General features: G+C 42.7%; 1 protein-coding gene across 10 annotated transcripts in view; it reads left to right on the forward strand.

Annotated features, from left to right (window-relative positions):
• AKAP13 (A-kinase anchoring protein 13) overlaps positions 1-25,700 on the forward strand; it is a 292,102-nt gene that overhangs the window by 104,655 nt on the left and 161,747 nt on the right. For all 10 annotated transcript variants that reach the window (XM_072950728.1, XM_072950730.1, XM_015234379.3 and 7 more), the window contains exons 4-5: positions 11,518-11,814; positions 20,092-20,275. In XM_072950728.1, the coding sequence (XP_072806829.1) occupies positions 11,518-11,814; positions 20,092-20,275 (481 nt within the window). The remainder of the gene's footprint in view (positions 1-11,517; positions 11,815-20,091; positions 20,276-25,700) is intronic.

Consider the following 25,700-nt stretch of genomic DNA (forward strand, 5'->3'; position numbering starts at 1 on the left):
TTGATTTGTGTTTGGAAATGATCTTCTTTCTTTAATTGACCTTGCCTCACAGTTAATAATTGACCAGTTTTCATCAGAATATAAGAGAGGGCGCATTTAAGGGGAAGGCCTAAAAAGTGTTAATAGTTGAACCATTTGCCTTTAGGGACTAAAATGGATTTAGTTCTTATTGAAACTTTCCTGTTACCAGTATTTATTTTATGTAACATTGATTTCACTTTGTTGAAATAGATGTTGTAAAAAAAGTACTAGTTTTTGAAGCCCCTTCTGTATGTGGTCCTGTGGTATTGTCAGATTGCCAGCATTCTGTTGCTGTGGCATTTTATATAAAATAACTTCATGTCTTAATACCTACCAACTCCTGGAAAGTATACCACAGTCAAGAACTGGGATTATGACCTTTGAAAACTTTTTATCCTCCTGGCTGACAGATTTTGAAAATACAGGATTTAAAGATTCTTGGCACTTCCTATGCGTATTTCCCCCAAACTTTTAGGGATAGGCAGTTTGGCAAGGAGTTCAGGATAGGTACTGATTTTTTTTCCTGGAGAGTATTAAGTATCCTTCTTTGTAACTTAAAGCTCTAGTTGCCTTGTTTCCCGTGATGTCTATCATGTCAGAAAGGCTTATCTGGAACTTGAGGTCTGTTCTCTGTCAGGAGCCATCCAGTATCACCACTGCCGAACATTTATCACATGTGGGTGATGGTGAGAACCGACTTCTCAGCTAGGTAGAATCAGTCAGTCTCTGGTTGGGCCCTTGTTAGGAAAGGAATGGAGGTAATTTTTATAAACTTTTTCTTCCCTGCATTAGAAATGCTTTAGGAGTTTGTGTGTGTGTGTGTGTGTGTGTGTGTGTGTGTGTGTGCGCGCGCACGCACGCATGCGTGCTAGCACTTATGGAGAGAGCGAGCAAGGAAGCATGTAACTGGGTAGAGGAGAGTGTAAGGGAAGCACAGCTCTTACAAGGATGTAGCCCTGTGACCTCACCGCTGTCCTCGGTCACCAGAACCAGCAGAGCCCAGCCTCTTGGTGGAGAGGGATATGCCTGGCGGCTCTTACACCTTCAGTGGCAAAGTACTTAAATTCGGGTGGGCTGCAGGCAGTTACTCTCCTCGGATTCACAGTCCCCCTGTACGTGTATGACAGCCAAGAGCTCTGAGTTTGTGCCCTGTCCTTGTAGCCTGTCCCTGACCTGCCTTTCTGAATTCCAGTCCCCATTTCTTCCCTTGCCTCTGTCTGACAGCTCTTTCATGTGTCTCAGGACCCCTCTTTTCCAGCCCCACCCATCTCCAAGCGTCCTTTTGTGCTTACTGACTTGAGTACCTTAGTCCTGTGAACCCCAGCCGACCAGAATGGATAATGTATTTTGCTCTTTCCTCCTCATTTGATCTGAATCCTCAGAAATCACTTCTGACCATTTGCTCAGGTCCTGGAGTACCTGGCTTCTTCTTATTTTTCACTAATCAGCTCTCCTCCCTCAAATTAGAACCTTACCCATTTGCCATTTTCTCATAACTTGTCCCCTTTGCTCCCAGTTGGCCTGAATTCAGTCAGGCTGCTGCCTGAGGCCCCTGATCACAGCAGAGGTGACAAAGGACTAGAGTCCTTGAAAGACCTTCTTGTTCAAGCGAGCCAAATGAAGAGTAAGGCAGCCCTTCCACATGTGAGTCTTTGATGTGTCTGCAGGGGGACCAGCAAGCCTCCCTCCTTGGTGAAGTGGGAGCTTTGTTCACTGTGGAAACAAGGGAGGCTTCCCGAGTAGACCTCGCTGCTCTGGACGTCGTGTGTGGGGCTTTCTGCTCACTTTTTCAGCTGCTGTCGTCCGGCTTGGTTCAGTAATTGCTGTGGGGGGGGAGGGGGAGGGGGAGGACGGAGATGGAGGGATTTGGGGAGTTAAAGTTACTTTTGAATTTCTTGTTTATATCATGGAGTTAATACTTTTGTCTAGAGTTAAACTGCCTTAAGTCTGCTTTGGGGGATGTCTTTAACTTGTTCTTGCTTTCCTTCAAGTCTGCACTCAGATGTCACTTTCTCAGTGAGGCGTTTCCTGTCCACCTTGTAAAATTAGACAACTGCCTCCTCTCTACACTTCCTGCTCCCCTTCCTGGCTTTATTTTTCTCCATTGCACTTGTCAACCTCTAACACAGTATATGTTTTATTTATCTTATTTGTATTTTACCTGCCTCTACTGGAGTGTCAGCTTTATGAGGGAGAGGACGTATGTCTGTTTTGTTCACTGGTTATGCCAGGAAGGCTTGTTCTGTGAATTCCTACCACTTGATGGGACTGCATTTCCACTGTGTTGAACTCATCCTGTTTCTCAGAAGCCACCCTTCTAGAAAGGTACACACACACACACACAAACACACACACTCTTTTGAAAATTGCTAAAGGAGCCTTTGGCTTCTTGACTTGAATTCGGCTGTGGGCAGGAGTCTGTGTTCTCTCTGCAGAGCTACCTCTGATGATTTCTGTGCGTCAGTTAACCATATCGATAGCCTCAGAGTCCCTGTCTGCTGAGGGCACTGTCAGAGTAGTCAGGATTGTTCATACAAAGTCTGTACTTGCTTTGTGCATCCCAGTTAGTTACTGGTTAGATGTGCACCGTCTGTTTGCAGCACCCGCTGCCGAGAGAGGTGTCCCTGCACTCTTTCTGCTCATGTGTGCGGCTAGCTCTGCAGTTCCTAGTTGATGTGGCTGACTATGGGAAGAAAAAGAGCTTTGTGCCTTGATCTTGCTTTTAATGTCATGTTTCATCAGATTGCTGGCTCTGATTTTTCTTTGAGTCCTCTGCATGTTTCATTGTCAGTGTTGTGTTATATTTTAGTTTTTACTAAAACTAGATGATTGATTGACCTTCAAAAGACAAGTTACTCCTTGATGGTAGTCTGTAACCTTTTATTTTGTGGGGTGGGTGTAAAGAATAAGACATTTCTTAATAGTCTCCTAAAAAACCTCTTCAAGTTCAGTTATTAAGATTACGGTCCATCTTTTTCCTTTTTTTTCTTAAATTCTTGCTTTTTTGCTTACTTTCTTGTAGAAACTCACAATAAATTGTGCATGTATGTTTAGTTATAAAAAAAATTGTAAAGGCTTTTTAAGGTAATCTTTTCTTGCCTTACTGCCATAGAAAGACTGTAGATGTGATACAGTCCCCTCTTTTTAATATGAAATTGTGTTAAGAGTAGTAACTTCTTAGGGGACAGTTAGTTGGAGCCTTTGGAGATTTTATCTGCCTTTGAATTGTTTGTATGGTTTACAGTGAGCATGTTACTATTAACATATATAGTAGTTTTTAATAAAAATTGAAGACTTTGAAAGCAGTATCCTCTGTTTTGAAAATAAAGCCATCTTTGTGCTAATTAACATTAGACGGGAGAGGGGAGAGGGAGAGGAGAGCTTCTTGGTAAAGTGCGTGTCTAGCATGCACAGGGTCCTGGACTTAGTGCCCAGTACCTCTGTTTTAAAAAAATAAACCCAAAATTACCTCTCCTCCATTAAAAAAAATTTTAAAAACACTAGGCAAACAAGTTTTATAGTAAAATACTACATTCAAAAATACCTATGAAGTGGCTGGTTTAACAATATAATTTGTTGTGAAATACAGCCTGAAATGAAAATATGTCTCCAGAGACAAAAGATGTTGCCTTTGTAATAAATGAAAGTAAAATATCTCTATTTTTTCTCTTCGTAGAAAACAAATCCAACCCCAAATCCCATTTTAACTAAACAGTGACTTTCCACTGGAGATGAAGCTGAGTTTTCTTTAAGAGACTGTAGGACTGCTAAGTAATATAAAGAAATCTGAGTATCCTTGGAAGATAATTCTTGGGGGATACAGAGTTGTGTCTTATTGTGTTCATTTTTATTAATAAGATCAGATTTAGGCCAAGCAAACAGTAATTGCAGAATGGTAATGAGACAGGATGTTTAGTGGATGCTGCATACTGTTTTTGTGGAAGGCTTTGGTACAGAGTCTCTCATAAGAGAAAATCTTTTTTTTTTTTTCCAGCGTGTCTGTTTACTTTTAGAATTCACAGCAAGAATTTTTGTTTCACCAGAAAACTGCAAACATTCATTGACCCCAAATTTGACTCAGGTCTTTTGTATATTACTTTACTTTCTCACTCATCAAAGGAAAGGTACTATATAAAGTAGATTTGTGATTAAAAAAAATTACCATGATGAGAAGTCCTTCAGGGCTTAATTAAAAATCAGTGCTTACAGCTCAGTTCTCAACAAGTAGTCCTACAGTTATATCATGGTGTGACTCAGTTCTCGTGAACCAAGCCTCTATTTCTAGCAGCAGATGTGCAGAGGTTGCCAAATTGAATAACGCACTTGAGAAGAAGTTCTATAAACTGGCCCAGTCAGAGAATTCTGGTACCCTGTCTCTCTCTCTCTGTCAAAATAATCAGTTATTTTTTATTGGACATTTTCTAACAGTCTCCCTATTCTCAAATACTTCTACTATAAGGCTATTTCAGTGAGAAAGATGTGATTTTATATTTTAAAAGACTTAAATTACTATCCCAGGACTGGTTATTATATATAGTGGCTGGCTGTCCTGGAAAAACAAACTGGGAAGTAGTTGAAGGGAAACATGCCCGCTGTCTACTGTCCTTCGCAATGCTTGTGTGGAAATTGTTAATTTCATCACCTTAGAACTACGGACGCACCACTGGAATTGAGCACATGCGTTATAATGGGGCCAGTATCCCCCCAGGGGGGTGAAAATTGGTTCTTAGGAGTGTAAAAAAATCTACTCTTTATATATAAAGCACAGATATAGATACGCAAATGTATGGTATATCTGTGGTATTAAAATTTCACGGGGTAAAAGGTGGCAAATAGCGAAAAATGTTGACAAAGACTCCTTGGGGAGATGAAAGTGAATAAAAGGTTGAGAAGCACTGCCTTAGAGTAGGGATTATTGTAGTTCAGATTTTCAGCATTAATTAGCCTCTTTCTCCCCCAAAATGTACATGATTCCTGGGTCTGCTGTTTTTTCACCCCTCTACTTAAGGACTCCTATACATATAGAGGTGTTCTATACATACGCCAAATTTGCACATCTACTGATAGACCGCTGAAAACTAACAGTAGGCACATACTTCTGCACATAATCCTGTCTCCTGTTAGAGGGTGAGTCTGAAGCCTGAACATTTCCTTTAACCCTATATAGCCACTTCAAAGGAAGAAAAAGACACCAAATTCTTAAATACTGTGATGCCTAACTGAAGAAGTAAAAGATGTTATTTTTATATTTTCCACCACCGACATCTAATGCAGCCTTTCTTGTAGAAGATGGAGGAGTGGGACTGGGCTTGGCTGGCCCAGCAGGCCCTTTCAGGGTTCCTTTTTGGGTAGCTGGTCAAACAAAGTCCCAATTGTTTCATCCTCAAAAGAGACGGCCTGGATGGGATGTGTGCCACTTTTAGCCTAATAGGAAATGAAGTAATTCTTGGGTCATGCTTCAGCAGATTTGTTTATCTGCAGCAGCATTTCGTTTCCATGGGGATGGGTGCTTCATGTAGTGATAAGCAGCCTGCAGAGAAGCTCTCCAACCTCAGGAGCACACACCTCCTGACCTGCCAATTTAATAAAGGTTTGGATTAGATGTTTTTAAGAGGGCTATCAGCAGTTAAATTATTGTTTCCCATCTGGATGCTCCTTGCTGTATTTCGTGTATTTTGCATTCTTCCCCCTTCCCTTTATTTTTTTCAGTTCTGGAGTCGGGCACCGTTGAGCTCAGAAACTGTGACCCTGCTGCAGAAGCTCATGGTAGAGTACTAGGGATCTCTTCTTGAGTCACCTGAACAGGAGCATTTAAATGACTAATCATAATAATAAGTACCAGTTTTACATGCCTGGCTTTTGCCAGATGGCTTTGACAGCCATCTCTGATGTTTTTTAGCAACCCGGAAGGTTGGCAGTGTTCTCAGTTTGTGTGCAAACAAGCTTCAAGGTTTCGTGGCTTTTTTAGGGTAACCTAGGATGTCTGCAGTGGAGGTGAGACTCAAACCTGGTATTTTCTGACCCTACCGCTGGTTGCCAGTGTACTTCAGGGCCTCTTACAATTCAGTTTGGGTCAGGACTCTCCCACCCCACCATTTGCTTCATGTTTCTGTTGTAAATGAACCAGACCTGATGGTGGGATATATTCAGAAGTCAGTTTTTAAAAATGAAATTAAAGTTTAGGCCATGTGTCTTTAACAGTTCATCCTCTTCCCCTCTCTAGACTGTCTGGGGGTATTTCCCTCAGAAGCAGTGCAGTAAAAGTTTCAGAACTTCCCCTTCTGAAAGGACTTGGGATTTTTATTTTCCTTTTCTGTTATCAGGAAATGGAGTAGAAGGAAAAACACCATGTCAGTAGCTGAAAACGTGTCCTCTTTACGCGGCAGCTTCTGTTTTCATGTAAAATTGTAGTTACTATGCCACATTGGATAGTTTCCCATCCCTGTGTTTTTGCTGTGAAGATGTAGCCATCATTAATGCTTTGCATTTTGTGTGTGCAAAGGCAGTCACAAGACTGATGGCCCCTGGAGATGGTCGTGTCTCTAGTGCTAATTTATGGTAGTAAGAGATTTTATGTGTGCAGATGCAGTGATTTCAGTTTTATTAATAGGTCCGTATTATATAACCTTTGTTTGAAAAAGAACAGTTGATTTTTTTTTTAGATGTTTTATCTAAAAGGTTGTAGGGATTAAAATATAATCTTGTGAACCACTTGAGCCTAATAGAAAACATGAATGTGAGAGAGTAGCCCTGCCAGCCCTGTGTGGTTGGTTTCCAGACAGTGGGGCGAGGCACTTTTGAGGCACTTTGTTCGTGATCAGTAGTAACTCTTCCAGTTTACTCAAAGATTAATAAAGACTGATCCAGGAAACCCTCAGTTCTCCCCTCCTCTTTTAACCCTCAGTTTTTCTCTGGAAAAAGCAGCCTATAATCATACCAAACAAATCCCAGATTTATGGCACGTTTTACTCAGGGTGATTCATAGTTTCTCCTTCAGATTGTGAGTGCATGTCTGAAGGGAAAATATTGGGCTGGCCTTGGGTGGCGTCTCCTGGATGTCTATTTCACAGCCTTCTCTGACATTCTGACTTCCCTAATACATGGTTTTCTTTCAGTTCTACACAGAGTAGACAATAGCTCACCCATCCACCTTGTCAAATTCTGCTATAAAGCAGCAGAAGGAAATAATGCATGCTTACGCTGCTAATAAGCCCGTTTGCACCCACACGCACAGACATACACATAGACACACCCCTGAACCTTCTTCTCTTTCTCCCCCTGTTTTCCCCACCCCGTACTATCCAAGTAAACAGTCATTTAGCAGTTCCAAGTAGATTTCTCTGTAGATACATTATTTCTTCACTTTTCAGTTTTGAATAAGGTGATATTGTTTCACCATGGCTTTCAGCTGTGTGTATGTAAGATGAGGTTGAAGATCTGGATTGTGGCGTGAACCCTGTGTGTATACAGGAGGTGGTTTACAGAGCAGTGATGCTGTTTACTTTTGGTGGCCGTGTGACTCCCTTTCTGGCTCAGGTGCTCAGGTGTCTCACATTTGCACAGGCTTGGGAAAGGAGACGAGTAAGAAAGATTAAGGATTGTTTAGATGGGTGGGGCAGTGGTTATTACTGTTTTAGATCCGTGTAATACCTCTTTTAAGACGGTGTTTAAGTTATGGAGGCAGAATTCAGTTTGGACCTCAAATTACTCACATTCTCATCATTTGTTGACATTTATTCATATTTACCTCACAGGACTCTCAGGAGTTTATAAATGAGCTTAATCCTGAATAAATGAGAGGAGGCTATAATTGGTGAGATTTATGAATGAAAACCACGACATTCTTAAAGTACAGCCATCCCTCAGTATCCGCAGGGGGATTGGTTCTGGGACCCTCTCCCCTTCCCCCCCCAAGCAAGATCTGCCGATGCTCAAGTCCCTTATTTGGCCCTCCATGTCCATAGTTCTGCATCCATGGATTCAACCAGCTATGGGTTGTAAATATAGTAGTACATGTATGTAGTATGGGAAAAAATCCACGTATAAGTGGACCCATGCAGCTCAAACCCGTGTTGTTAAAGGGTCCACTGTAATTATTCTGACTGAAATATGTGTTGCTATGTCTGTCTCTCTGTCTACCTATCTTATCTGTCAATCTCTCTCTCTCTCTCCAACTAATTTAACTAGAAATGAGGCTGTGCATGTTTTGGGTGATAGTATTAAAGAATTTGAGAGGAGTCTTCTAAATTACACCTCTTCATTTACAAGATTAGGATACTGTCTAGATTTTAAAGTGTTAGAGAAGTTGTCATTTACCCGAGGCCACGTGGCTAGGAAGGAACAAAACAGGTTTGAACCCAGGTCTGTCCTAACACTCGGCATCCAGATGTAGCCTAGGTAATATTTTCCTGAAGCTGTCTTTTGCAGTAATTATTCCATCCCCTGAACTTACACTCTGTGTCCATTCTTATGTTTTTGAAACTGTTTTCTGTTCCTGGAATCTCTTGCTAACTTTCCCTCCCTAACTTCTGCCTGGTAAACCCCACAGGCTTGTGCAGCTGCAGGAATCACAGCCTGCACAGGCTGCCGTCTCACGCTGTACGTGAAGGAAATGAGTTCCAGAGAAGCAGAGCTGGTGTGAGCTCACGCAGCTGCGGAGTTTCACAGCCAGGATTTGAACATAGCATTTTTCTTCCTTTCCCGTTGATTCTTCCAGACCCTTATTTCCTCTTCAAGCCTTCTTGTGTCCATGAATCTTGGGCGGAGGGCTAGACACGAGAGCAGAACACTTGGGTTCAGATTCAAATTGTGCCACTTAGGAGCTTTATAACTTTGGGCAAATTACTTAACATTTCTGTGCCTTCACTTCCTTGTCTGGCAAATGAGGCTAATAATAGTATTCACCCCTAGGGTTGTAATGAGGAATAAATGAACTGTTGCTCAGAAAATACTGAGAATGGTGCCTGGCACAGAGAACAGAACTTATTAGAGAAGTGATTGATTGATTGGTTGGTTGGTTGGTTGATTGATAGGTAGGTAGGCAGGCAGATAGATAGATAGATAGATAGATAGATAGATAGATAGATAGATAGATAGATAGATAGGACAGGACTGTGCATCTGAGTTCTGAGGGTTGCAGTGAAGAACCCCTGGGGTTGGAAAGTTGGGAGCAGGATGCCTGTCAAAAAGGGGTCCTTCTTAACTACCACCTCTCTTTTGCCCACCTGTGAAATCGCTGGTCCTCTCCCACGAGTCGCATGGTATTTGTTTCTGTAGAACCAGCCCCTTTTTGCAGAGATCTCCAGCTTCTTTGATTTTCTCCTTAGAGACTGTAACTGCTAGAGGGTGATTAATTACAGTGCCCTGGGCTTGGTGGGTGTCCAGATGTTAGTTGTTAAAAGTTACAGAACATTTAAAAAAAAACACTTTCTGCCAGAACAATATCCAGACCTTTACTACCTGAATCACTTGATTTGTTTCTGCTGATACTGTTGTCTCCTGTAATTAGGCTAATTGCCTTTCGAAGAAAGATGAAGATTTGTTTTTTCCAATTTCATTTCATACAGAAAATTCAGCATATTTACTGAGTTGAAATACACACATGGGCATATACACACAGCCACACACGTGTACATGTGTGTGAGCTAGAGGACGCCTCTGTTTCCCACGGCCTTCACAGGAAGAATTCAACTCGAAGGCAGTGGCAGCATCTGGTGGAGTCATGTGCTTGAATGGAGAGTGACCTGGGTAGTTCAGGAACCTGTTACTCTTGCTTAAGAGTCATACTGGCCTGTCGTTCCAAGTGTTGGGCTCCTTGCAGACAGGGACATAGCTGTTACCCTTCCTCCTTTTTTTTTTTTTTTTGTAAGCGATGTGTTGTAAAACTCTGGCATCATGATACAATCGGCCATGACCTTTGGCATCTGACTTGAATTTGAATGATAGATTCTGCTTCTTAATATCTGTGTAACCTTGAGCAAGTTATTTCTTTAAGTCTCAGTTTTCTCATCTGTAACCCAAGGACAAATACATAACCCATACATTTGTTATGTGGAGAAAATGACATGTCATATGGTATGTCGTAGGTTCTTGGTTACTGAGTACTTGTTACCGCTCTCAACTTACACAGCGGGGAGAGATTTCTATTGTCACCAGGTAAAGAGCTTAAGGAGGCCCCTGGGGGAAAAGTGTGTGGAAATCTATTTACTTATTATTATCATTGGACACATGGGAAAAAATGACTGTTTACTCTTTCAAAGACGGCAGAAAGCTTAGTTTGTTCTGTCAAGTGAGAAGCTTCTGTTAGCCTGTGCCTGTGGTCTGAGAGGTCAGATTCGAGGACCCTCTGCCTCACTCCTCAGGGGAAAGCGGCCTCTGCACGCAGCAGGGTCCCGACAGGCCCCAGTGCTCCGCCGCCGGTGGTTAATCAGGCAGAGCAGCAGGGGCATAACTCAACCAGGACATCAACTCCCCTTTCTTTTTTCTCATCAGAAAGATATTTTATGAAAGAAATGATGATGTTAGGAACATAGTTGCAGCTAGTGGAGATCAGGGCCTTGAAAGCTGAGAAGAAACGTGTTTGATGAATACATTCTGCATGTTGGAAATACTGACTTCTGTGAGGCTGAAAATTTGGAGAAAGTCTGATTCTCCAGGAAGGTGCTCTCCACAGGATCTAACCCTGCAGAACCTCTGCTCGCACTCAAGAGGGGCTCTTGAGGGTGGTGTGTTAGCCTGCTGCGTGAGCCCCTGCCCTGTGTTCAGTGGACGCCACGGTCTCTGGCGTGCCTGCTCGTCCTGAACCCAGTGTCTGGCCGCAACTTTGCATCATCCTTTTGTGAACCAGGCCAAGTCATCGAAGTCCTCTTTACAGGAAGGAACGTGTGTCTGAGAGCAAAATTATTTTCTAGGCCCTGAATTGCTAATAATAATAAAATAAAATCATATTGTACTTTTCAAAGTGCTTCACTATTTGATCTGTTGTGTTGTGGTGACAGTAAGGCAGGTGCTGGGGAATCTGTACAGTTCCTGCCATGGGACCTGTGTGACTCACCTCTTGCCTGCTGGGTCTTCAGAGCTAATGCAATTCAGTAGGTGTTAGACTCCCCACTGCATGCTAGGCCCTAACACGATCTTTGAGCTTCCCTTCTTTAATTTGTTCAAGTTGAACAGCAGTAGTTCAGTAAATGTTGAGATTTTCAGAGACTGAGTGCCAGACACTACGTTGCAGGCGTGACAGGCCGCTGGAATGCAAAGTTGTTTGCTGTTTGGTAGGGGAACTGATTCATATTTGCGAATAACAATTTGAAACAAGGGCTAGAAATGGAGTTTTAAGAAATTGGGAAGACTACAGCCAGGACTCAGGGGAAGGAAGGGTTTCTTTTAGGCAGGGGAACTTGTACATCACACAGGAAGAGCAGAGAGGACGCCCCCAGCGTCTTCGTTTCAGGAGGAGGGCTCTAATCCTGTCTTCCTTGCTGCACGTGTTTCCTTTAGGTCATGACTGCTGCGAGACAGTGAAGGTGCTGCTCTGTGCTTCCAAAGAGGGCCTCCCCGTGTTTGTGGTGGCCGAAGAAGACTTCCAGTTCATCCAGGACGAGGCCTACGATGCAGCCCAATTCCTGGCAACCAGTGCTGGAAATCAGCAGGCTCTGAACTTCACCCGCTTTCTTGATCGGTCAGGACCACCGTCTACTGATGTGAATTCCCTTGATGAGAAGGTGGCCCTGGCATTCAGGCACCTGAAGCTGCCGGCAGAGTGGAATGTGTTGGGGACAGATCCGATGTCACGTGGTAAGAACTTAAGTGGCCCACGGTCTTTGAATTTGGATTCTTATGTTTTTGGATGAGGCTGCTTTTATATGGTGATGGTCTGTCTCTACGTCTGCCACTGTGGCTGAACAGACCTTGCACTTACTGTAGTGAAGTGACCCCGTTGGCATCTCCTCTGGGCTCTTCAGCTGAGCTCTTAGGCCTGTTCTTGTGGTGAAGTGACGCCAGAGGGAGCTTGCTGTAGTCGTCGTCAGCCCTCATGTAAAGTAGCGGGGGGCTTGGGTGGCAGGACGCCAGGATGCTCAGGGCTGGAGGCTGATGCTGCCAGGACTGAGGGGAAGAGGGGTTCTGTTCTCATCTTTCAATAAAGCTGTTGGTCTGAAAAAATAAAATAGAGCAGAGGGTGGCCCATTGCCCTTCCATCCTCTCCCACCCCGTGCAGAAAGAGACCCGTCCTTCACGAGGAGGAAAGTAGCAGAGTAACTTGTGCTATTTTCTTGGTGTTTAATTATCAGAGACAGGCTTTTATTACTGTATTCTCAAGTTCTCTAGAAATTCCATGAAATTGGAGGAAAAGAAGAGGCTGGGAAGTGGGTGGGAGGAGCTTGAGAGCAGGCTGAGCTCTGGTAGACCCCAAACATTTTTAGCCAGAGTATCTTCACTTGCTTATTTTATCCACTGGCCCTCCATAGGCGAGTTCATTGAAGGAAGGGCTCCATTGTTAAAAACACTGATGTAATCAGTATCTGTATGTGTTCCTTTTATTCAGACAGGGGATATCCCACATATTTATTCTTGTGGCAAATGACATCTTCTAAATGTTGTGAATATGTATTTGTGAATATGTGTGTATCTTCAGTGAAACAGTATATGCCTGGAGTCCAATAAATAACGTCGTCTTTCCCTCCTGAGTTCACCATCTCCTGGAGAGATGTAGGAGTTACACGGATATAGATCAGAACGTTTGCTGTGTTGATGACAAAAGCTAGGTTGGAAGGCTGACTTTAGATTGGCTGACTGAAGGGGTTGTTTATCCTTTCTACTTTATCTCTGAAAGAGCTGAACAATCACAGGGCTGCCCTTCAGAGTCCACGCAGCTTTGACTGTTGTGTTATGTAAGGAGGGCAACCAGAAGTCATCCTCCCTGCAGGCAAGCGGGTCCTGAGGAGAAACGCCCAGAGAGGCCCTGAGCGGGAGGCCCCGCTCAGTTCCTGCTCCCACAGACCCATCAAGTGGGTGCATTCTTCCTCCCATGGAAGAATGGTAGAGAGGTGCTTGCTAGTTTGGGTTCTCTTAAATCCACCGAATTTAACCATTAAGGCTGTGACCAGCTGTAGGAATGGTGTCCCCCACTCTCAGGGGCTTCCTGCCAGGTAAAATACAAAAGAAAGTATGGACCCTGAAATCACATGAAGGAAAAAAAAATGTGTCCTTTTTCTTATTAATATAATGTCTAAGAAAGCTCTGCAGTGCTGAGATCTAGAGATGAGAATATTTGTTGTTTACAGGGCTCTGGCACCTTTTCAGAAACCTGATGTTGGGGCTTAGTACCTCTGGCCCCTGCTCTTTCTGTCTTGTGATGGGGATGTTTATTCTGGTTGTCATTTATAAATCAGTATCAAGAAGGATTGCGCTAGTTATGTGTGGGGCTTAAAGTTTTATCTGTGTGTGGGTTTGCTTTGTCTTGTTTAAAGAAGGCACAGGAGTTGGATAGTTAGTTCATGTCACATGATTAGAAAGAACTATTAGAAAAGCACGGGTCTGAGACTTTAGGCATATCGCTTCCCCTCTCTGGGCCTTAGCATCCTTCCTTGTCTTTAATAAGGAACTCGGCAACTTTAATATTTTTGTGGACTTTCCATGTGCTTCTTCAGTTTCTGTTGTATAAAATTGCTCAAGCAGTGCTAGCAAAGGCTAAATCACATTTGAACATTTAGGGAAATGCCTTAAAACCACAATAAGGTGTCATTACACACCTATTAAGGAAGGCTAAAATTAAAAATACCAAGTGCTGGCAAGGATGCAGAATAGCGGCTCACACATTGTTGGTGAGAATGCAAAATGTTACAGCCAATCTAGGAAGCAGTTTGACAATCTCTTACAAAAGTTTAATGTACATTTATTACATGACCCAGCAGTCTCACTTTTGGGTCTTTAGCCTAGAGAAATGAAAATTTACTCAAAAAAAAATCTTTGCACAAATGTGCCTATAGCAGCATTAGTTATAATTACCCCAAACTAGAAACAACCCAAATATCCCTCACTGGGTGAATATATAAACAACCTGTGGTACATCCATACAATGGAATACTACTCAGGAATAAATAAGGAATAGACTGTTGATATGAGCAACAACTTGGGTACATTTTAAATGCATTGCACTAAGTAAAGAAGTCAGTTTCCAAAGTTATTTACTGTATGATTCCATTTATATGATATTCTAGAAAGAGCAAAATTGTAGGAACAGAAAATGGACCAGTAATTGCCAGGGTCTATAGGGGAAAGATCTGACTGCAAAGAGGTATCATGGAGGAGTTCTTTGGGTATTGGACTGGTTTTGTGTCTTGGTGGTGGTGGTTATAAGAAGCTATCTGTGTGCTCAAACTCATACAACTGTATACCCTCCAAAGGTGAATTTTACTGACATGAATTAAAAGCAATTAAAAGAACAGAAGAAATTGAACAAGTTAGGTGTATACTTTACAAGGTGAAATGCGTGCAAGAGACTTGCAGACCTGTCTTCAAGTCAACACTGGGATAAGGAATCTGATTTCAAGTGCTGGACTCACATTCTGCAGTTTAAACTCTTCAGTTAATTGTGGATTAGAAGCTACAAACAGATATTTTAAGACTGAGTAGCATCAATTAAGAGGTCCTTGCTTGCTGTTGAGTGACAAATGCAAAGGAACATTCTGCTTACATCAATGAGTTGCACATCAAATATTTTTTTTTTCAAGGTGTTTAAATAAGGAAGAAGGTACGAAGTAAGCTTGTTGCCTGGGATAATAATGCATTTTAATAGGACACCTTGTTACATAACAGGACTACTTCCTGTTGAAAGCTAGGATGTTTACAGGTATTCCAGCCTAATGCTTGTACAAAGGAGTCATGTAAGATTTATGGTTAATCCTCCCACTCTAGTTATTTAGATGCAGTGCTTTTTAACTTTTTTTTTTCAGGTCAGTAACTCCTCTGAAAATAGCTCAGATTTCTTCTCAGGAAAAAATACTCATAGGGGCCTGCCTGCAGACATTTACATATTGTTTCAGGGATTCGTAGTCTCCCTGAACCGCAGGCTTGAACGTGGAGTTCAGAGCTCTTGGTTTAGACTCAGTATTAGAGTGGAGAAGCTTAGGCCATGGAGTTGGCCTGTTTATATGCTGGCTTCATTGCAGGAGTTTGTGCAAAATACTTAATCTCTCTGTTTCTAAATTTCTTCCCATATGAAATGGAGGAATGTCTGATAGTGGGTGCTAGTTTACAGGCTCTTCACTTTTAATGTACCATGACCAAGATCCACCAACCTATTAGAGACAAAACATGGATGAGCTCTGATGAGGGAAAGTAACATGTCCTATGAAAAAGATGAAACAGTGCGGCACTTTATTTAAAAAGAAAAAAGAAAAAACGACAACAAACTCTTTGAAGCAGAATGAGATTTTTAAAAAATTTCTAAAGTCCGTCCTCACTTTAAACACCTGCAAGAGGGAATTTGTCCATGTTATTCTTCCCGGTGCTCTTTAATCCCTAGTTACGTAAAGCAGCTTCCATGCTGTACTCAGATGGAAGTCACATGGCTTCATCTGGGTGGAGCGTGAGTGATGGGTTGGGATACTATCCCTCTGAGTTACTGAGTTTCGCGTGTGTCAGCTCTTCAGTGCCTCTGTGGTTAGTGAAAATGGTGAAGCCCAGGATGGGTTTTCCCCTGAAAGACCCCACACAACAGCAAGCAGCATAACTCTCGGTAACAGGGTGGGCTGCTGAAGACTTGCTCTGAAGAAAGCAAGGAGGAGAAAGGTTCTGGGGGAAGTCTGCGTTCTTAGTCATGGTGTTGTATAACTAATGAAAAGAAGAGCTGATCATCTCTGGGGTGGGAGTCTTCCCCACATAGAGACATTTGGGTGGAGAGAAGGGTGAGAGAGATGTGAAGAAGGCTGCGCTAAAAACAGCCTGTGTGTTCTCAGTTCTTTTTATCTGATGTTGGTTCATAGAACCACAGCCTTAATCATTTGGTGTTTTAGTTCCCACACTTTTTCCAGATTGCTTGATAGCTTTCCATGGAAATTTTTTTCTTAGCTACACTCGCTAGTATTTTTGTATGTTTTCAGCTATCATAGCTACTAAAAAAAAGAAATAATAAAATATTAAAAGCTATTTTAATAATAATGTAACATTATACTAATCTAAGGGATTGACGCCAAGACAGGCGGTGCCTGGTAATGCCAGTACTTTAGCTCCAAAAGATTTTGTTGTTTCTCAAACCTCGATCCTGCCACAAGGTTATAAGTGCCACTTTTCCAAAAGCCCATTTCTCACATGGGCCTGTTGTTTTCCTTCTGCAGGGGATATGAAAATTCCTGCCTCATGTGGGACTTGAGGTTTATTTAAGAAACAGTACAGACTGGTAGAAAGAATGGACTTTGGAGCCTCCTAGATACAGACTCAAGGAGTACTGTGAGCAGGGCATCTCCATGATTGATCGGGGAGGAGAAGTGCGTGGAATCTTTGATTACTGTTTTGCTCATGAAACTTAGGACGTTTTGCTTAGTCAGAAAATGCAATGATTTGAAAAGATGCAGCCATCTAGCATGCTCGTCGGTGTTGAATGCCTGCTAGGCACACATCTCCTTTCTCTGCAGATCTGAGGGAGTGTGTGTGTGGTGGGGTTGTTGGGGCGCGCTTCCAGCATATAAACAGATAGCAAGCAGGACTTATGACATTTTCGATTACCTTCTTGGTGGCTAGAAGCTGGGCCCACATAGAGATTTTTCCAGTTGAGTATGGTTAAACAGGAAAACTAACCAACCAACATGGCCTATGACATAGCACTTCAGCATAAAGGGAATGGAGAATTATTATCACGAGTGTTCAGGTGGAAGACTCACTGGGTACAATTTTCATTAAGAAACCAAAGAAAAAAATTTGAAGAGGTCCTTTAAAAGATTGAAGACATAACGCCTATTATGAAATTGGAGAAGGAAGCACCAAGGAGAAAAATTGGTTTAATGAGTACTTTAGTCAGGGTCAACCAGAGAATCAGAACCAGTAGGAAAGTATGTATTAAGATTTATTTCATGGAATGGCTTGCCCAGTTGCGGGGGCTCACTAAGCATGTCCAAAATTCGTAGGGCAGGAAGAGAAGAGAAAAATCACGGGCCAGCTCAGACCCACCAGCAGGAGCCAAAGCTGCCATCCTCAGACAGGAAGGGGAGGCCCTGAGTTGGACGGAACTCCACGAGCACAGGCCGAAGCTGCCCTCCACAGGCAGGATTTCTTCTCTCTCCAGGGAAAACCTCAGCCCTGCTTTTAAAATCTTCCAACTGATTCAGTTAAGCCTACCCAGATTAGCCAGGATAATCTTCCTTATTAGATCAACTGATTAGGCGCTTTAATTACATCTGCAAAAAAACCCCATCACAATGACGGCAGAGATGGAAAGGGAGTTGGCTTAAATGATGCAAGGACATCCAGAATCCCATAGCATAATTAAATTCAAACTGGGGACAAAGGACCCAATTTGACATCATAGGAAATGCAGTTAGTGATCTAAAAAACAAAGTTGAGTAGCTCTCATCATACATAGGGAAAAGACAAAGGATCTTGACAGAGGAAAAAAATACCAACATAGAGAGTAGAGAACAGAGATTGATTCTAAATTGTAGGGGCTCTGGAGTTTAAACTGAGACAGAGGGAATAAGAGACAAATGGAAGGTATGGAAGGTAATAAAATTATTTTTGGAGGAAAACATAATGAAAAGGTGCTTTTTAAACTACAATGTTAGATCGCGTGCATGATTGCTTGAAGTTCTTACAAAAAGAGAGGAAGGTGTGGTTTCTAAATTCAAGATAGAAGAATTTTCAAATCTTGATGATTTTTGCTGTGGTCAAGTTATTAACCTGAATTCATCCGCAAAATGAGGATAACAGGACCTCATGGGTTTTATGAAAAAGGATGAAAAAAAGTACAAACCACTTAGCCCGGGGTCTGGCACTTAGCAGGCCTTCACCTGGTATTGCTTTTCTTATTATCTGTTGATGGCAGAGAGGGGGTGACCTAAAAGCAAATGTGGCACCTGCTGCGAAGACCTTAAGGTGAGATTCAGGAGCCCACAGGTGCTGGAATTGGGGTGCCAGCTTTGAGCAGGTGCATGGCCTTGTTGTTGGAACACTACTCTTAAAGGCTGAGCTGACTCAGAGCAAATAAGGGGTGAGAAATGGTGGGGGTGTAGAGAAAACTACTTTAAGGAGGTATTGCTTAGTAAGGCTGGAATTAACCAGTCTCAAAAAAAAAAAAATCACACAGTTCCTGGGCAGTGCCTCATTAGCTTTTTTATATTTGATAAGGATGACAGAGTGTTTGTGAACAGCTGTAAGGCACAAGTCAGATGGTGATATTTGATCTTTGCTGAAGGTTCTTTCTGTCCTTTAGTCTGGCCTGGCTACCTCCCCTGAGGTGTTGATAATTAAAATTTGTACCTGCATCGGCAGTGGCTTCTTTGGCAGTGTTGATTTCTTTCTAGCCTTGTGCCTCTGCTGAACACCGTATAAACCCTGAATTAGTAGTGTGCAGAGTTCTGTAGGGAAAGTGTGAAATATGAAAGATGGCTTTTGCTTCCAAGGAAATTTACCTTGGCAGTAGGGAGACCAGACTAAGGCACACATGTCATTAGAAGACAGTGCAGTTCAGTGTAAAAACTCAGGTTCAAAGATGTGTTCATTCTTATTGTGCTGTTCACATACAGAAGCACTGGAGACTTGAGTGTAAGGAGGAAACACCGGGGTCCGTCCAGGAAGTCTGCGTACGCTCAGTGAAGGAGTTGAGACCTGTGGGAAGCTCTGGAGAATGAGAGATATTAGCTCAGCTGAGGGGATGAAGGCAGGCACAACTCCAGGGCACCATTCCAGACTCCAAGTCCTGCTCCCTGGGGCTGAGTAAGGCCCAGCCTTATGGGGTGTGCACCACAGCCCTGCAGGGCCTGTAGCTCCCGACATTGTAGGCTGGGCACAAGAGGACACCTGAGGCAGAGAGAGAGAGTTGCTGGTGAACCCAGGATGCAGCTGGAAGTTGGGAGGGACAGAGAAAAGAGCAGGGGAGGGAAGGAGTCTGGCACTCATTCAGTGAGTACCTGCTACAGCCAAGCAGCAGAGTAGCATCTCATCCACTCCCTCTCATTTGTTACTGCAGCCCTGGGGGTGAAGGGATGGTACCCCACCCCAGGGATGAAGAGAGTGAGCTCAGAGAGGTGAGATGGATGATGCCCAGTCACACAGGTGGTAAATGCCAATATGAACCCAGCTTTGTCTGACGCCAAAGCCCTTCTACATTCTGCCACTTTCAGAGTGACTCACTACACCAGGAAGGGGCCTTCCCATCGGGTGAACTAGGCCCAGGCACACGTTTTTCTTTCTGAAGTTGTTAGCATATCCTCTTGGAGTTAGTCTTTTGTTTTACACCTGGAGATGCATTTCTTTCTTTCATTAAACCAACAGAAATAAGCTGGCAGTGCCAGCCATTTGATTTGCCCTTAATGTGGGGGAATAAAAAGAGCTGTGTGTACTTAACAAGCAGAACCTGTTTTTAGTGTTTAACTAGCCGACTCCTGTCTGGGTGGTGGTGTTTTTTAAAACAATTTTTTAAAGTAATTATATCCTTGATGATACACCCATCTAAGCCCCGACAGCTATTCCCCTTGGATCCCCATGTGGAGGCTGCACTCACTTCTATTTCTTTCTTTATTAAGGGAAAGAACATATGTGTGGAGTCACCCTTACAAATCTGCCTGTATAAATTGGTTGAACAGATGCATTAAATCAGAATAAGAAATGGCTTGAGTCTTTTGTAGAACTGGCTCCTGTTGGAGATTTTGCTTCTCATACTTTTTTCTAGCTTTGTTTTGTCTTTAGTCGAGAGCTGATTCTACTTTGCTGCAGTAAAATTGTTCACGTTGTATGTGGTGGCTTAACTGTAGGACCCTAGGTCCTTGGCGGCATTGGTGTCTACCTGACTCGTCTTTCTGTTTGCTTGCTCCGTGTCTTCACATTCTCTTCACTTGTTTCCATTTTCTTCCCCGTCCACAGATGGCGGCCCCCGGGAAACATTGATGCACTTTGCTGTGCGGCTGGGACTGCTGCGGTTGACATGGTTCCTGTTGCAGAAGCCAGGTGGCCGCGGAGCTCTGAGCATCCACAACCAGGAAGGAGCGACACCTGTGAGCTTGGCCTTGGAGCGAGGTTATCACAAGCTGCACCAGCTTCTAACCGAGTAAGTGCTCCTTCTCCCCATTTCCCTCCTCTCAGCGCCAGCCCCACCCCTCGTTCATAGAAGCCCTGCCCACTTGGCCTCACAGTGGGCGCTTGCCAGGAACTGAAACCTCAGCCCTGCGCCTTGCCTTTCCTGGGGCTTTGTCAGCCTGCTCCTTCTAACCACTGCATTGTCTGAGAGTGACACACGTAAGTCATGTCACCGTCTTTTCTCTCCTCTGTCTCCCTGCCTTCACTGCTGCTTGCCTCTTAACATTTTGCTGAAAACTCAGAGTAAGTCTGGTCTGAGGGGGTAGCACTCCATTACCATGGTATCCAGCTTTTCCCGGTTTAGTACAAGAGGAAACGTTTTTTCTGTCTTTTTTTTTTTTTCGGTATGTCTCCAAGACTAAAAAGTTAACTAGAAACAAATACTTTAATGTAGTAATTGTGTATGGAAAGTATGCTGAACCACAGAGTTTTGGTTTGAGTGTAATTTTTATAAATAAAATTGAGAGCAGTGATGTCTTCATATGAGTAGCGGTAAAAAGCCACTGAGTTGTCCTGGAAACGTGCAGTAGGAAATCCTGTCTGTGTGTTTGTGGGTTCAATTGTTATACATTCTGACTCTTTAGATTGAAGGAAGGTTGTTAGTCAAAACATTTAAAGAGTTCTATTTTCTTGTATAAACAGAGAAATAAATGCGTTAAAACAGCTAACACTTTTGATTGCAGTATTTATGAAGGGTAGACAATTTCAAGTACAGTTTCTCTTGTTTAATATGTTTTTTACTGGTTATGGTCATGATCATCTTTCCTACCACATTGGCTAAACAAGAGTAAATCCCGTTGGATTTATTTTTTTAGCAATTGAAGGAACCTTATATTCCCAAATTCTCATATATTTTGCCAAGTTAGACTTAATTTAGTTGCATTTTATTTTTTTACCATTTTAAGCTGTGTGTGGGGGTAATCTAGAAGGGCCAAGAAGAGATCTCAGAACACAATGCTACTGACTGTTATATAAATAAGGTTTTTTGTGTGTCTTTCTTTACCTGCTCTAACTTTCCCAGTCAAGCCAGACAGAAGGTTCTTTGCAGAAAGCTCTCTGATAGGTGGTACAGATACAGTGCCGGTAGGGGGTCACACCTCATCTCAGATGAGCTTTGGATACTTGAGCTCTCCTATGACAGTATTCCAGAGAGTGATATGTTCCATTCCTTCCTACTTCCCATCTGGCCAGTGACTGGATTCCTTCTGCTCGTTCTCCTCATGGCCTTAGGAAGACAGGCCTTGTCCTAGAAGTGGAAACAACTCGGTATAACTATTGTGAAGTTCAAGTGCAGTTTCTCTCTATTCAGTCTTAGAACTCAGAGATTTTGCTGGGAAGCGGAGTTGGTTAAGGACTGCCATCTAGATGGGGAAATAGAGTGATTACAACAGCCTCATTCTACGCCGGGTGAGGATGTCACGAGACTTATTGCAGCACAGCTTTAAGGAAACTGGAGTGTGTTTGTTCTTGGAGAAGATTTTTTGGCTTGCTTCATAGTGCTACCGCTGTACATGTGGGAAAGCCACCTCTCCCCTTTTGGAGGGAAGTAAGTAAGGGAAAGCCAACTTGAGGTTTTCCAACAGAGGACTGCAGGAGGGGAGTAGGAGTGCCTTGCTGTAGACCTAGTCCAGAGCTTAGATTCTCCTGGCTGTTACTGCTCTGCAACCTAGAAAAAGTGCTCTGAGTCATGAGTAACAATTTAAAAAATGATAAGGAGGTGATTTTACTAAATCCCTCACTCTTACTGTGGTATCAGTAGACTTTGTTAGAATTTCAACCCTAAAGAGTCAGGAAAGATCATCTTTAACAGATGAGGAAACTGACATCCAGAGAGGCAAAGTGACTGGATTAGAGCGACAAGGTGGCCGGGCCAGAAATAGACGTCACATCTCCTAAGAGGCCGTCTAGAGTGCCTTCCACTCCTTGGATTCAAGGGCCCCAAGGGTAGACTTCATGGGGTCCACATCCTTTGAAATTACAGGCAAAAGTTTATGCACCTGTGTTTCTCGGTGAAGAGTTTGTTTTGTGAAATCCACAGAGACATTTGTAGAAAGTTAAGATGTGCTCCACTGGATGATGGTATCTTTTTCTGATAGTTCACTAAAATCGTTAGACGTGGGCGTTCTTACCCCTGCCCTCTTTCAAATTGAATGTTTCCATATAGGCCTGTCTCTTATGCTCTCTTTTCAGTTAATATGAAATTGAAATATGATTATATACAGTTCACGTTTACTGTGTACAGTCCAGCCATAACTGAAAAATCAAGTTTACTTAACTCCTTCTATACCTCTCCCAAAATAAATTTGTTGTTTTAGTTATTTGCTATTTTTTTTGAGGAGGAAAAGGGACGGCATCGTGCTGATTAGGGTCCAAGTTCTGTTTGTGTTTGTGTGCCTGAAGCTTATTTAGAAAATCCACTCGCTGAAGTGAGCCATTTCTAAGTGAAAATTGATTCAGCTGTGCTTAGAGGTGGACGGATTCTCTAAATGAGACCCATGTCTTTAGGGAACTATGTTCAGCACAGTTTTGGCAGGTTCCCTTTTCTGTAACCTGTTAACTTTCACTTAGTTCAGTGACAGGGAAGAGGGAGATTTTGTTGACTCACTGTTGTTTTGCTTTAGCTTATGCTTTGATCTTATGTTATGAATATGGATGCATCTGAAGTGAAAATTCACCTTAATCAGAATGTTACCTACCAGTCTTGCTTGAGAAATCTTACCCCTGGAGGATACCTGCACCTACTTCTGCTTGAAGGTAGATGCAGTCAACTTCCCTTTTTGAAGAAGAGTTGGTTGAACACCCTGTGTAAGGTCCCTTAATTAGTGATGGACAGAGTAGGGAGAGAACCCATGTCTCCAGGCTCTTAGTTTAGCGAATGCTAGCAAGTGACGGCATGAGATGAGTGCTGCGTTGGAGTCTCCTAATGAGAGAATGTTAGAGCCAGGTGCTCTCTGACATCTCACTCACATATGACGAACAGGGAATCTTGGGCCCTGGCTCATTCATTAGAACTGAGACTGAGAGGCAGTTTCAGGTAATGGCTAAGTGTGCAAACCTTGGAGTCAAACCTAAGTTTGCATTTTGGTTCCACCATTTTTAACTGTATTACTTTGGACACGTTAACTTTCTAAGCTTCAGTTTCTTCATCTGATTTTTTAAAAAGGATAGTAATATCTGCCTTCTAGAATGATAACTAAAAGCTGTGAAATGTGAAAAATCAGAGTTTATTTGTCACACAGTTTATGGTTATTTCTTGGAGCAAGTATAGGGGTTATATATATTTCAGCTTAAAGAGAGACAGGATAGTACAGTAGAATTGCTTAGGGACAAAAAGCTTAATTAAATCTAAGCCTCCCACTTAGTAGCCTGTGTGACTGAGAAAAAGTTAGGGGGCTACCCACTGCGAGTCTCCTGTTTCTCATCACTTATGGATAATACCTAGTCTGCCTATTTCACCAGGTCCTTAAAACCAAGTGAGATTTGTGCAAATACTTTGTTAAAATCTATGGGCCCTATGGGAAGGTTTCCTATGTAGTCATAAAATCAGCAAAATGATAGTGCACTGATCACTGAAACTCACATTCCAGTTGGTTGATCTTCCCAGACTGTCTTTTTTGGTCATATTTATCTAGTTCTCTATGAATTAAAGCTAGCAGAAAGGTCGGGAGAGTTGTAGTGAAGCAGACTAATTTTGAATCCAGGGTCTACCTCTTGAGGCTCTGTGATCTTAGGCGATTTCACTCACCCTCCCCAAGCCTCAGTGCCATGTTTGTAACATGGGAAGAATGAGAGGACTGTCTTCAATGGGATGCTTTGGGATATGAATGGAAGAATGCGTAACATCTCAATGGAAGAAGGGCAGGACACCGTGACTGGCATAAATGTTACCTATTACTGTCCTTTTCTTAATTTTCCTTTCCTTCTAGACCTGTATCAATTTTCCCACACACTAAGGAAAGTTGGCCAAAATCTGTTCATATCTTCAGGAGCATTTGAAGGTACCTATTTGATAAGAGTTTGAAATTATTCCCTGGCATAATACATAATGCTTTACAGGCTTGGTTTAACTTCCTGGTACGTGCTGTGACGCCGACGCCGATGGGTTGGTGGGAGGCGTTTACAGTGCTGCCTCCCTTACAGGAAGAGTATTTCTTTGACGAATTTCCACTCTGGAGTGTGGACATAAAAGTGCTGAAGTATTTTATTTGCCCCCAGAGTGAGTTTAAAAGTATTTGTCCTCGTACTTTATCTCATTTTCAGTATCACTTCAACAAATCTTTATTTGTTGAATGCCTACAGTGCACTAGAAATCATGGTTGGTACATTACAGGTAATATTTCATTTAAACACTATTACAACCTTGTGAAATAGGTATTCTCTGTGTTTTACAGGTGAAATATGCAGGCTCAGAGAATTAAAGTAACTAGCCCAAGGCTTTATCGATATGATAGAGCTGCCAGTACACTCAGTTCTTGGAGTTCTGAGGCCCATGTTCTTCCGCTACAAAAATTTGATGGGGGCAAAGGCCCCTGAACTACTGGATGAGCAGCACTTAATAAGGAAAGGATAGTAGGCTTTCCATGTAGTCCTAGCCTGTTCTTTCCTGAGGAGAAAAAGATCCTTACTAAAGTAACTTTACATTTATGTTGCCCATCGTATGGTTTTAAAATTATGTTTGGTTACACTTAGGCTGTCTTTTTACATTTTGATTCTCCCGACAGCTTAGTGAGGGGCAGGGTAGGTATTATTATCCATATTTTATAGTTGAGGAAACTGAGGCCAGAGAGGTGAGTTGCCCAACATCACAAGGCTGCAAGCCAGACTCAGGCTCAGAGTCCAGGAATGATCGGCCCAGGCTGGGACAACGCATGTGCACACACAGAGCACAGACCCAGCATGGCAGACATGGGGTGCTCCATCAGTGGTTTCTCATTGTAGCATGCAGTGTTGGCCCCTCTCTGAGAGTTTGTGTCTGTTGTTCCTAAGGCCTTCTTTTGACCCATTTGCACTTGAAACCTGGGTTTGGGGTCAGGTGGTAGAGTAACTGGTACTCAAGTGTACGTATTTCACAATGGAGCTGAGTCCTATTGAGCAAGATGTTCTGTTAACATAGTGATTGCCTTTTCTGAGTCCTCTTCAAGTCCTTGACAAGTGGGTCCTCAGTAGCCCATTGGGTGCAAAACAAATTTGGAGCTTTTGCTTAAGAGGGGAAAGGATGAAACAAATGTACAAATTTACCTTCAAAATAATAGAGCAAAAAAAATTTTTTTTAATTTTACATTTCTCTGGCCTTAGTCTCATTCATCCATCCATCCATCTGCTCATCTGTCTATCCCTTCATCCATCCATTTATCTGTCCATCTGTCCTCCCGTCTCACTGTGTGATCTGGGTCTTT

This window comes from Vicugna pacos, chromosome 27 (genome assembly GCF_048564905.1).
Source record: "Vicugna pacos chromosome 27, VicPac4, whole genome shotgun sequence".
Taxonomy (NCBI): Eukaryota; Metazoa; Chordata; class Mammalia; order Artiodactyla; family Camelidae; genus Vicugna; species Vicugna pacos.